Source organism: Spironucleus salmonicida, chromosome 9 (genome assembly GCF_000497125.1).
Source record: "Spironucleus salmonicida strain ATCC 50377 chromosome 9, whole genome shotgun sequence".
Classification (NCBI taxonomy): Eukaryota; Fornicata; order Diplomonadida; family Hexamitidae; genus Spironucleus; species Spironucleus salmonicida.
Genome location: NC_090604.1, coordinates 101513 through 115351, shown reverse-complemented (window position 1 = coordinate 115351; position 13839 = coordinate 101513). Strand labels below are relative to the sequence as shown.

Genomic DNA, 13839 nt, shown 5'->3' with positions numbered 1-13839 from the left:
CTTTACAATATTTATAATTACAAATATATTACTTAGTTTTGCTTAAAGTGAACTCTTTAGCGCTATACATCTTTAGTATCATATCTAATTATCAGTGTATTCTCTTAATCTTAATATTACAAAATTAACAATACTTACTTAATTTACTAATTATAGATAGTGAAAACTATCAAAAATTATTTTTTCACATTTCTTTATCCTGCATTTGGCGAATTTACCATTAGTGATTTCATTATTCACTACTATATAATATATCAGTTTCAATAAGATTATATATGTTTGTAATAATTTATCTAAATTTTGTTATAATATTATTATTAATTACTAATTTTACTTTAACTAATCTGCAGTATCATAATAAGTAATGCATGTTCATCCTTTGTTTTACATAAATATTTGCTTGATTATTTTTAAATAATCTTATTTAGTAAATTAATTTAGAATAAAATCGGAAATTTAGGTTTTCTAAATTTTAAGCTAATATTAACTTAATTTTATGGATAAAAATTACTAAATTAGAATATAAATGATTATATCTCTACTTCTTACTTTAGATATGTTTGAATGAAGTCAAAATAATTTTGAGAATAAACAAAACTATAGTCAGGTTTTACTTTAAGATTAAGTTATTGTTAGTATTATTAACTAGTTAAAATATTAAAACATGAATATTTAATTCAAAAATCTAAAATACATGAAAATATTATTTATTATATAGTATGTTTATTTAAATTTTTTGAAATTATATAAGGTCGTATCAAAAATACTAAAATAGTACACTTTTGGATTTATCTTTTATGCAACTTAAATAATGCATTATATATACTAAACTTTGTGATGCAAAAATTACTTTCTAATACTAATAATAATATAACGAATTTTAAAGAAAGGACTAAACGATAAATCTTATTGTCTAAGATCTCTTTATTAATTATAGTAGTTTATATTGGTATAATTCAAGTTAATATAAACCAATCGATATAGTAAACTAAAGCAGTTCAATAGAATCTTGAACAGATTTAAGATTTTATTCATCAAATTGTTCAGTTATGCTAAGGTAGGTTTCTGGATATAGCATAACCTATATATTACTATCTCTTAGATAACTTAAAATATTATCCTTAATAGACGTTATTAAATAGATAATATAGCTAAGCTTTAAATAAAATCGAATGAACGACGATTATACGTGTTATAATTCTCATAGAATTATTCATAAAATTACTTATACTATTTTTTAATTAATTTTAACTGTAAAAATTAAATAAATATAATGTGACGTAGTTTATCATTATAATCTAATAGAAATTTTTGTATTTTACAATTTTTGTTTTTATTAAATGCTTATGTATTCAGAATAAAAGCAACTCACTTTTATAAAAATCAAATAAATTAAGAATATAACTCAAGTTTTATGTGTAATAAAAAGGTATTGTAGATTAAATTATTCAGCATTTTATAAATAATATATGAGTTAATCTAAACAGGATGAATAAATACATTTTATAAACGGAAACAAACTATTATTAAGAATTTATCCAAAATTTTAACTAAAATATAGTAATTTATTATTAATTATGACTATTTTTTTATAAATTAGATCAATATGAACATTATCACTCATTAGCTAGAATGACAATTAAATCATTTATGAGGTCACATTTAGATTTTTATTGAACCTCATTTTCGTTAACTATGAACTCTTTTATATCATCTGTGCGATCTGATTTATTTTCCAACTTTCTTTTCATGTAATAAAATTTAAACTTGACTTAGTTTACCGATAATTATGAAAAGTACAATTTTTAAATGTTCAACCATTAATTTCCCTAATCATTAACCGCATTCCATAAAATAGTTTTATCTGCTTCAGTCCAACGGTAGTTGCTCATTATAAAAATTTACTAACAAATAAATGAGTTTTATTAGTGAATTATATAATTGAATATTAAAAAAATATTTTCTGATTAGTTTGAATAACTGGATCTATTTAATATTTTTATAAATGAATAGAAAAAGTTAATTTATTTAACGTTTATATTCATTATTAATATAATTCAGTATAAAATGGCTAAGAAAATTATATAATTACAACATGTTTGTTGATATTTTATATATTTATGTAATCTACACATTAACATAAAATTATTTATTATGACAATACTACAATCTTCTATTTTTAAGATAATTTTACAATTTTCATTAGTTATTTTAGCTTTAATATATATACAAAATTATTTTTTAACAATTAAAAATTAGTTTTATCTGGTTTTCATATTTATTAATATTTAGTTATTTATTATAGTTTATTATTTTTTCAGGAATTTTTAGGTACGTATTAAAATGTACTAATTTCAAGAATTTATGAGTTTTTAAAAGTATTGTAACTAACGATAATATCTCTAATGTATTTAATAACAAATACTTATATTAAGTGTAATTTTTACGTCTATCACATTACTCTATGTGAAAGGCAAAGATTACCTAATTTATAAATTTTAGATCTTTCCATCAAAATGGTTTCATTCGGAATCCTGTTCGCAATCCAATCGCTTGCCGCCGAGACGCTCGGCTTCACCATTGCAAACTTTTCTTCTGACATCATAAAACTTTACTATATGGCTATTGGCACTTCAGCTAATTTTGCAGCCGCTGATGGTGACGTGCAAACTTTACTACCCTATCTCTCTATCGCCTCCCTGGTAGGCTTCCTCTTAGCTTCTCTCACCTTCGCTCCTATTGTCAGCTGGCTAGGCTACAAGAAGACCGGCTTAGTCGGTGCTGCTGGTGCTGCCATCTTCAATGTTCTCCTCTGCATCCCTTTCAATGTCTATTACTGGCTGGTTATGAGGCTTTTTGCAGGCTACTTCGTTGTATTGTTCTAGCAGCCCAGCATCATCATCGTGGGTGAGCACGCTGAGGCCAGCAAGAGAGGTCTCCTCGGTGTCATGTTCCAATTCAACGTCACCCTTGGGATCTTGGTTGCCTCCTTAGTCTTACTTGCCATCCGTACTTATCAAGATACTTATAACGGTTGGTGGATCAACTTCATCGTCACCCTGATCTGGCCTCTCATGGGCTTTGTCTTGCTCTTCTTTGTACCTGACGTCAAGCCCAGAGAGGAGAAGGAAATCTCTCCCATGCTTTTGTTCAAGGAGAAGAAGTACTTCAAGGTCCTCATCCTCTCTGTCATGCTCGGCCTCAACCAGCAGTGCACCGGTATCAACGCCGTTATCGTCTATTCCACTGAGACCTTCAAGGAGACCTTCAAGAATGCAGATGGCACTACCCATCCTTTGTCTTCCGTATTCGGTTCCATCATTATCAACGGTGTCAACTTTGTGGCTACCCTCGGCGCCCTCGCCTTCATCGAGAAGCTCGGCCGCAAGATCCTTCTCTTCGGCGGTGTCGGTGTCTGTTTCGCTGCACAGGTTGCTCTCATGATCAACTACATCCTCCCCACCTCTAACACCGCCCTTCTCATTACAGCTTCTGTTATATTCATCATTGGATTCGAAGTTGGTCCCGGTCCCATCTTCTTCGTCTTCGCCTCCGAGCTCTTCCCCGTTGAAGCCAAGTCCCTCCTATCCTCAATCCTGCTCAGCTTCAACTACATCCCCAACATCTTTGTCGTCGTTCTCTTCCCAATTCTTACCAACGCTGCCGCATGGTCTCCCTTCGTTACATATTTGATCGTCATGGGAGTCACAACCGCTGTATTGCTCTTTACCACCCCTGAAACGAAGGGCAAGACCCAGGAGGAAATCCAGATGATCCTTACCGGCTCTGCACCCGCTGCGAGCAGCGAAGCCGAGAAGGGCTCCGAGGTCAGGTTCGGCTCTGGCGTTATGACTGCTGAGTGAAGAATCTACTTTAAAGCTTTATTTATAACTTTTATCGTACTGCATTACTAAACTTTAATTTTATACTTATAAATAAATTTAAATATGTTAATAATAATTTCTCTAAATGAAATCATAAGTTATGTCAAATCATTAATTACAAAGATTGTCTTGAAACTATTAAAAGTTTAAAATATATTAACATTAAATATAACTAAGTCTTAGTCCTTTTAACTTACTAAAAATTAACTCTAACATCAATAATATTTTCATACACTATTTCAATATCCATTATAAATTTTTAATAACTATTTAATATTATATTTGTATCAGCAATAATACAAAAAAACAAAAAACTAACTGTTATCACACATTATTTTTTGACTTAACTGGAGCTGTATTACTACCAATTCGGATACGCTAATCGAATCATACATTAAGTTGACCAAGTATAATTATCAATACTATTTATACACGTATAAATACCAATATATCTAGTTCCAAATCGTTTTATTTCACATTTCTCTATAATTATAGATTAAATAAAAGTATGCTAATAATAATCTCAATAAACTATAAATCTAATCTATTTGAATGAATATTAAATCATTTTATTTATGTTTTTTAAATTGCAAATAAAATATTGGGAATAGAGATTTTATTAGAAAAATAATATTAACTGTTAATTATTTTTCTTATAATTTTTATATAAATCACCAACTTAGGCTATTTAGCCGATATCGAAGATGAAATAGTATAATTTAGATACAAAATATTTTTTAACACTTTTTTAAAAACAAAATTTTATCTGTGTATAAATATTCTTATAGCGTAGTTTTTTTAGATTTTAATCGGAAAAATTTGATGCTTACACACAAAATGTATCAACTAATATTATTAAAAATTATAATAATTTTTATAGATAATTAATACGCATAGCCATAAATTAGAATTGATCAATTACTTATGACGCTAATAGCACTATTTAAGAATGAAACCTATATATTAAGTTGGATTTTCAAATTAGTAAATAGTAAAATACATATCAAATGTTATAAACAAGTTTCGCTAATAGATCAAATAAAGATTTACTACATTAGTATAAATCATGTATTTTAAGTTATTTTATAACATTATTCGCTAATAATTATTAATTATGGTCAACTGAATATTTTTTAGTATTACTAATAAGCTTCTTTCATGAGATAAAAAAGTATAACCCACAATTTATCCAAATCAACTAAAAGCAATATGTTATTGAATAAAGAATGTTACAATGTACAATCTGTATTATAGTATAATTACTCGTAAACTAAGTTGATTTAATAGTAAAAATGAAGAACTTGCACATTTTGTTCAGTTTATGTATTTATACAGACAAAATTATTAAGTCTCATCACAATATATTGCATTATGTCATACACAAATGTTTACCTTAGTTATATTGGTCGCAATACGCCCTTATATATGCCATATAATCTAACCCTCTTAATATCACATCAATTACAGACAGAACTGACATAAATATGATAATAATTTAGCTGAATATTATCACCAAAGAATCATAAAAATTGTCAAATACTAAAAATTAAAACCAAACCCTGATTAACGAAAGGATCTAAAAATTTAAGCTAAATATGCAGTTCTTCCCGATAAAAAATCGTAATTTCCTGATCCAGAAATTGCTTATTCAAATTAGAGCTGCAGAAATATCACTAAAACTATTTTACTTTAGACACAATCAAATAACTAACACAGGAGTGAAAGTTTAGACTAGAACGGTGCAATTTCGCTTAATACTTAAACTTTTAAATTGAGTAAATCTACTATATCATTATTAGCTTACCCACTCATACTTAGTTCTTGTCAAGGCAGAATTCCCTTATATCACCAAATTTAAATTCTACGCTGATATAAGCAATTTATTCTTTATTTAAAACCTAAAGAAGCCCATTGGAGACCTTTCAGCTACTTTTATCAAACATCGTGCTTCCTCAATTTAGTTTTTTTTAAACAGTATACAATTACTAATTATTATATCTTTTTATAATATAAACAAACGGTTTTTGCCCGCCAAATTCCGGAATTTGCTGCTTAGCAGATCGCAAAATTCTACGAGGAGTCAAAATTTCAAGTCGCAAAATTCAATGAAAACGTCGAATTTTAGCGTTTTTCAGTCGTTTTGGGCAAAGAATTTCAGAATTTCACCGGCGAAAATGAAAAATTTTTAGTTAAAGTTTTCACCTTTAGAGAAAATTCAGTCGGGTCAGCGAGAATTTGTTAGCAAATTAGGTAGCAAGTAATTTGCGTAAGTGTATAATTTGCATCTTAAGAAATAACTGATAATGTATTTTGAGTATATAATAATGTAAGTTTTGTAAGAAAAAACTAGAGCTGCAGAGTGTGGGAATTTGGAGTATATTGATTGAAGGCGGGTGAAAATAGGTTTTAAATACAGTTTTGTGAGTTTAGTAGGGACGCATACGGGATTTGTTGAGGAAAGTGGTTAAAAGTGAATATTATATGATATAATTATTGTTATATTTTTTTAACTTTATGGGTAATTTTAGGTTGATAACGAATTGAGTAGTTATGTACTGAAAAGATTAGGTTTAAATGGGATTAGGTAATAATAATGTAAGTAGGTAAGGAGATTTGTGTTATTTGTAGGTGCTGGTTATTTTGGATTTACATGGAAAGTTAGGTTACTAAATGATTATTTATATAATATATAAAATATGTTTATTTAATTTTGTATTCTCTGGTAGTAATTTCAAGCTGGGGTGAATAATATAAATATGTTGTAATCAGTTTCAATACTTATACAATATTTTAACATTTTGTGATAAATTTTTATGCCTTAGTATGACTTTAGAGTTTATAAATAACAGAATTTCCTAGAAGATAGACCGAATGCCACTAAGTCTGAGTAATAACTACATTTATTTATGACAAATGTTAGTTTTATGAGATACCTGAAATGATTTATTTTTTTTTAATATTAAGAAACTAAAGTACTGACAAATCTATATAATATTTACTTTACACTGAAATTATCTTAAATTCTATAAAGGCTTTAGATATCAAATAATATTATAAGTATAATAATTATCAATTATTCAATTATTTTTAAAGTAAAAAATACAATGTACTTCTGTTTACTGGTCTTGAGCTTTACAATGATACATCATAATATAATCATTGACATACTCAAAATAAGAATAAATTTAGTTATACAAAATAGTAAAGTTATAAGATTTTCTGGAAATGGTAATATAATACTATAATAACTAATCAAAATATATTATAAGATTATTTTGAAATAGCCAAATCAAGTTAAACGACATAGTATAATACATAATTTACAACAAAATAATATAATAATAAATAGAAAGTGATACAACACCATATAAATAAGTTTCTGTTAGAAACATCATAAATAATAAACCCCAATTATACCCCCATCACAAGGCAGAACTAATCATTTCTGATTAGTTCCGTGTGTCAAGATAGTCATAATTAGAAGCACGGTGTGCCTTCTAAGATTACCATTTCTAAATTAGTGCATACAGTCCTGAAAACGTCATCAAAATAACCATTCCTACAACCCAGTAAAACATAAGCATTCCACCCTCAAAATAAAGCAAAGCGAATCCCACGGCCAATGGACATAAAATAATTAAAATCGTCGAATAAATACCACCTTTCATCAAAAATATATCTTATCTAAATTTATTTTAGCGCAAAAATCCATCTTTTCCATGCTTCGCTATAACGTAAAAGATAATATTGAAGAACATAGCTACAATGATTAAAATAGCGTCACATTAAATAAGAAACTCGTAGTCAAAAATAAGAAGTAATGTAGGCACAATTGACACTGCTAAAATCCCAAAATGCGGAACCATTCCGAACTTATCCGCTTCTGATTCCGTGATATTAAAATCATTAACGTCAGTATTTTTTTTGAAACATTTTAATACTCCAACCCACCTTCCAAATGGAAGCAGACCCTATTTTGCGTTTTGATAGACCTCCCTGCTAGTAGAGCTCACACAGCAGTTCAAAATGGTCAATGAAGAAAAAGCGCCTGAAAACACTAGCCAGTAGCTCAGCCATCCGTTCCCACAAAATATCAACTTTTGTGAAATCGAAGCAAACGCTCCATTTACATACAATTCAGTATCTTGTTGCATCATCCCAGCTGCCAAAAGTGGGAATAAATACGTCAAAATCATGAGAATTACGCAATTTAAGTAAGAGATAGGATAGGTCCTGCTGGGCTTTATGACCTCTGAGCTGATGTTTGTGGCCTGGTCAAAGCCTGTGCAGCACCAGATAATAGTCGAAATGAGAGTCTGAAAATCCGGATTTTGGGGAGTGTTAGCAATTGAAAAATGCTCAAAATTCCAGCTGTTCAGGGAAAGTAACACAAAAATAACAATCGGAGAAAGGATGAGGACGCCAATAACATACTGCGCGATTCCAGCAACGTCGAGGCCGTACAAATTCAAAATACCGACGAAAACAAACTGCACAAACGCCACGAGTACCCTGAAATATGGCTTATCGATGCCAGGCCATAAGATTGCTACATAGTCGCAGAACATGGCTGGGTACATGGCGTTGTCAAACATCGCTTTGAGCAAAAGAGTATGAGCGTTCAGATGGGAGAGGAACTGCAGGGATCCAAATTTTATCTTATTCTTTATGGATGCGTCGTTTTGCATGTTAGTTTTTGCAATATTCGCAGTCGACTGTCCCCACATTATTGTGCTCCCCATGAACGGGAAAAACGAAGACATTTCCGAGTAAATGACTCCCTGTGGCAAAGAGACTAAAAGTGGAATAATAATGACGCCAACTACAGCCCAGAAAAGGCCTGCTGCTTGGACCGTTGGCTCGATCCCAAATGGTCCAGACGTCACTAGGAAATATAGCATAGTTGTGAGACCGAGTATTCCTACTCCTTTTTTGTTTTAGGGAGCGGGACTGGCCGGTTTAACGTAATGGTCGTCATCCATGACTAAATTTAAAGTGGAGTGGACATAAAATTATAGGTATAAATCATATATTAATTATATTAGTAAATACAAGGTTATATAATTAAATATAATAATTAATATAAGTATAATTGAGTTTCTTTAATTTAACATTATATATTATATAACATAAAAAATTTATGATATGTCACTGGGAATTAAAGCTATAGTTACGTATATGCTGATAATATATAAAATAATATTATCAATAATTGTATATTTAATATTTTATAGGTTTTAGGTTAAGCTAAAAAGTGATATTAATTTATCTTTTAGTTGATTTAATCATAAAAGTACAAGTAAATTAGTTCAGATATATTAAGTTTTTATTAATTTCAGTAAAAATATTAGTTGCTCTTTATACATAATTTTTAGCATTAAAAAAATAATTAATTAAAAAATTAGGATAAGATAAGGGCAAACCCTTAAAATTTGAAACGAAATTTTATGCACAAAGCTTAAATTCTAGTTTAATTAACAATTATGATAAAATTTATTTGAAAATCAATATATAGTTTACATTAGATAAAATTACAATCCATATAATTTGCAAAGATTCGATAAAAAATAAATTTTTAAATAATGTAAAACTTGCTTCTCACTGTCTTCCTTACATCACGGTAGATTACATCTACGTTAGTTTTTAATTCAAGATCATATTTTTTTGGTCCAATACTGTCAATTTCATCATCTACTGATCTTAAAGCAACTAATTTATGTTATTTGTAATCATAACCATTTAATTCTTAATTTATAATAAGTTTTACTAATTTGCATTAATTTATTGTTACTAGGTATCTAATTATTCCTGTAGAATTTCTATTTGTCCAATTTATTGATTAGTTAACATATTTTTAATATTAGTTAATTTTTATTCTATTTCGTTTTTCTTAACATCTATAGGATCAATATCTGGCTCTATTTGATCAAAGAAAGATAATATATCGCTATACGACTAGACGGGTGAAACACTTTACTCTTTGATTTCATCCACTGCTAGAAATAACTTTTGCGAACTACTAGTATGATTTAATGTGTTAAATGCGAACATTTTTGAATTACCAGATTTTCTGGCGTCAGGGCTCATGTCTAGTAAAAAAGTAGATTAGGTTTTCTGCATTTTCTAAATTTACTGGTTTAGGTATTTATTTGTATAACATCGAATTGTAGTAAATATATATCTGTTTTCAATACTGATATTTGGCCATTGTATTGTTAATATAAATATAATTAAATTTAGAAAACCGATATTTTAAAATATTTGACATTAACATATGTATCATTACTTTATTTTACCTATTGATTTTTATTCAAATTTATATTATAGAATATTGGATAATAATTAATATTTTATTAACTACAGTAGATAGTTTAACCATTATAGAATTATATTTGGGTTTAAACTTATTAATTCTGTTTTTTCTTATATATAATTTATATTTTATCTTTGGTATATTCTCAATTGATTTTCTAAAATTTATGTTTTTAAATAGTGAATTAACCAAGTTATTACAACGATAGAATGTTTTTATTATAATATTATATGCAATGTATTCATTGCCAAAAATGTTCAAAATTTGTTTAAGAAAAAATGATTATCTGTTACTTGATCCTTATGGCAATATGCTATCTAGTTTAGATAAAAATGATCCAATTAGCTCACCTATAATATGCTCTCAAATTCTGAATACTGGTATCATAGTTAATGGAAGTTATTCAGAAATTGATCATATTTGAATATTTCCCATAATTCATTATATTAAATTATATTTATTAAGATGAAGTTATATGTTTTATAATTATTGGTGCTTTAAAAATTAAAATTCAAAGCTTTATGATCTTATAAATATTCATCTGCTTTTATTAGGTCTAAAATTTAATTTATTAGAGGCTAGTTATACTGTTCAGTATCCATATTACTAATATTGTTGTTATATAACGCTGAATTTAAATATTTAAAATAATGTACTATGAAATTACATAAATAGATTGTGCGTAAAACATAGTGAAACTATGGGTAAAATGACTTCATTTTTATTTTTTATCTATATTCTTCGTTAACAATACTGATATAGTAGACGATATATTTAATAAGTAAAAACCACTGAAAATAAGTAATAAATATGACTACTAAGTATTATAAAGGTGATAAATAAAATCAGCCAAGAATCTTTTACATGCTATGATTGAATTCACCACTTTCTGGGACACCCTTCCAGAGAACATTTCCGTCCTTTAAGAGGAAGATATAATAATTAGTGGCTAATTTAGGGACATTGTTATACAAGAAGGATCTGAAAAGATCGTCTTGATCAACTGCAAATGCTTCTTTGGGGTATTTTTAAATATATTAGGCAACCTATTTAGGAGTTTCACAAGCAATGAATACTTTTTCACAGTTAGGAATATCTTTGGCGATGACATTATCAACTATTTTACGAGAAAGAGGGCAGTAAGTAGAGAAATACATTAATAATATTGGTTTAGTTGTATCAACTTTTCCCTAAAGCAAGTTAAGACTGGTAAGTTACTTAAATGCCATTTTGCGGAAAAGTAATAATATCGTATCTAATAAATATATATTTATTAAGCTATATAATAGTTTTATCAAATAAACTTATTATTTTATATCATAATATGAATATATTACGTTTTTAAGAGTGGAATAAATTGCAATATAAATTTAAATATTATAAATGTTAAGAGACAATGATATCTTCTTAGCTGTATCTTCCTTTAACCTTAATTATTTAAATCCCTTATAGTTGTTTGACATTAACACAATATAAATTCTTTTTTATTTATTTATTTTTTAAGAGCTGACTGTTTAAAATAAGTTACTATATTATTATTTATATATTATATGATATATATTATTTTTACAAAGTCCTCATTATACCAATATTATATATAAAAAATAAATAGACAAATTTCCAAAAATGTTTAAACTTTGCTGCGCAGCAAAATAGCAGATTCCATCTCCCTCTATGTCGATATAGTCTGATCTCTTTGAATATTCTATTAACTCCACAGAAGAAGTAAAATGTGTAGAGGAAATTGATTTAAATGATTTTTAAGCACCGACAATTTCTAGCTAAACTGAGTTTTTAGGAGATATTGGAAGTTAAAGCAAAGATATAGAAGTTGTAGCTTTGGATTAAGGCGAGAATATTATTAATGAGTAATATGTAAGAGAATGTGAAAATTCAAAAGAAGATTAAATTTTAACCATGGAAAGTAGTATCTCCTCTTAATAAGAAATCTAAAGTCATAAAGATGGTTCTGTTATAGAATGTGAACAATAGTAGCAAGAACCTATAAGTATAGAATAAAATACTGCTCATCTGTTATAAGAAGATTTAATTATAGAGAATACAAACATATCAGATGCATAGGTAACAAAAAGTGGAATGAGCGGTCATCTTTAATAGCTAGAGGAAGATTTTGCTATTTTTGAAGAAAACTCGAAACCAAACACTGAAATCTCTAATTAGTTATAAGAAATATAACATGATAAGTCTAACCATAATACCTTAGTAAGCCATATATAACATCAGGGGTCTGCCTAATACTCAATTTAGTTATCCTAAGATGAAATATATGATGGTCACTAAAATGTTAGTTTGGAACATAAATAGGATCATGTTTTAAAATCAAATTCCGTTATACGAAGTATAATTGAAGAATAAGTCAGTGATATTTAAAATAAAACAGATTCTGATTAGGAGGAGGTGTTTTAGGTTAAAAACCCACCTAGATCACCGACACCAAAATCACTAAACTTACTTGATAGTTAAGTCAATGAGTAACTAAAACATAATTAAGAAGTCATAAATAAATTCACCGAATTATAATAAAAATCACCTTCTTTAAAATTATATCTGCAACATTAATAAGAAGAAGACTAGGTTTCAAACAGTCCATTATTTATTGAAAAAGAATTACTGCAACCTAGTAAGCTTATATTTAACTAAATACCAACCTCTCATTCCGCGGTTATTAATGATTAGGAGTTGAACTACTTTGAAGATATTTCAGAAATTCAATACAGAGACGAAATTCCAGAGTAGTAAAAAATTAATATTTTATGTTCTAATGCCAATCTGTACATTAAAATAAATGAAAAAATTGAACTTATTGAAAAAGATTCTATTTATTTAGATAATGAATTACTATAAATTCGAATTAACTAAAAGTATAAAATTTAGTGTGAGAATAAGCTCATTTATAAACTAAGAGCTAAAATGATGCAATCTTTAAATTCGGACAAGGAGGAGATATTATTAAGAGTTTCAGACCCTTAAAAACTTATATAGTGTATTGATGGTATCGTGATTTAAGAAGGTAGTTATTTTTATGAAGTTTAATAAAAGTGAAGATTTTGATTTTTCCTTTTAATAAATTTTGATGAATATTATAGGTAAACTTTCATATAAAAATTAAATTCTATTTAGAATAACACTAAACTATGAAAGAATTTATTTAAAATAACATGAATCAAAAAAAATTATTCCCTATTAAAATAAGAAATATTTCATATATGTAAATTATAACGCTAAAAAGCGTAAGATGAGTTAGCAAAAGATTTGTTAGTATAATTAGTCTTAAAACTGAATTGAACTAAATCTCAGTCGATAATATTATTTGCAATGACAAATAGTAAAATTCCCTTGTTAACATAGTTCCAGAATTTATTTCCCAAAACTGATGAACAAAGTATAACAATAAAAAGAATCCCGCTCGACGACTTAGAGAATTTTGGAAGTCTAAATTAACTAATGTGGTACATATTTAATAATATTTGAACGAACAGAAGATGATAAAAACCTTTTTTAACAGAATGGAATGTCGCTATTATAGGCACAATATAGAATAATAGTTTTATAGGCCGGAATCTATATTACATTTTAGAATCTAATTTTATAACATTATATTTGTATAATATAAGCATAATA

General features: G+C 27.7%; 7 protein-coding genes across 7 annotated transcripts; 2 read left to right on the top strand and 5 right to left on the bottom strand. All coding sequences in view use genetic code 6, as the record gives it.

The window, feature by feature from the left end:
- Positions 1–1616: 1616 nt before the first annotated feature.
- On the bottom strand, positions 1617–1892 carry SS50377_28415 (Myb-like DNA-binding domain-containing protein; the record flags this gene model as incomplete). Its single annotated transcript, XM_067912182.1, has 1 exon — positions 1617–1892. One exon carries the CDS (start codon positions 1890–1892, stop codon positions 1617–1619), a length of 276 nt encoding a protein of 91 aa, XP_067760239.1.
- Positions 1893–2516: 624 nt separating this feature from the next.
- SS50377_28414 (Sugar transporter family protein) lies at positions 2517–3863 on the top strand (the record flags this gene model as incomplete). Its single annotated transcript, XM_067912181.1, has 1 exon — positions 2517–3863. One exon carries the CDS (start codon positions 2517–2519, stop codon positions 3861–3863), a length of 1347 nt encoding a protein of 448 aa, XP_067760238.1.
- A 2175-nt stretch (positions 3864–6038) lies between these two features.
- Positions 6039–6536, bottom strand: SS50377_28413 (uncharacterized protein; the record flags this gene model as incomplete). The annotated part of the gene is made up of 1 exon (XM_067912180.1): positions 6039–6536. The coding sequence occupies one exon, from the start codon at positions 6534–6536 to the stop codon at positions 6039–6041; it is 498 nt and encodes a 165-aa protein (XP_067760237.1).
- Positions 6537–7306: 770 nt separating this feature from the next.
- On the bottom strand, positions 7307–8866 carry SS50377_28412 (putative Amino acid transporter; the record flags this gene model as incomplete). The annotated part of the gene is made up of 1 exon (XM_067912179.1): positions 7307–8866. One exon carries the CDS (start codon positions 8864–8866, stop codon positions 7307–7309), a length of 1560 nt encoding a protein of 519 aa, XP_067760236.1.
- A 616-nt stretch (positions 8867–9482) lies between these two features.
- SS50377_28411 (uncharacterized protein) lies at positions 9483–10004 on the bottom strand (the record flags this gene model as incomplete). The annotated part of the gene is made up of 1 exon (XM_067912178.1): positions 9483–10004. One exon carries the CDS (start codon positions 10002–10004, stop codon positions 9483–9485), a length of 522 nt encoding a protein of 173 aa, XP_067760235.1.
- Positions 10005–11042: 1038 nt separating this feature from the next.
- On the bottom strand, positions 11043–11426 carry SS50377_28410 (uncharacterized protein; the record flags this gene model as incomplete). The annotated part of the gene is made up of 1 exon (XM_067912177.1): positions 11043–11426. The coding sequence occupies one exon, from the start codon at positions 11424–11426 to the stop codon at positions 11043–11045; it is 384 nt and encodes a 127-aa protein (XP_067760234.1).
- A 397-nt stretch (positions 11427–11823) lies between these two features.
- On the top strand, positions 11824–13260 carry SS50377_28409 (uncharacterized protein; the record flags this gene model as incomplete). The annotated part of the gene is made up of 1 exon (XM_067912176.1): positions 11824–13260. One exon carries the CDS (start codon positions 11824–11826, stop codon positions 13258–13260), a length of 1437 nt encoding a protein of 478 aa, XP_067760233.1.
- Between the last annotated feature and the right edge of the window lie 579 nt (positions 13261–13839).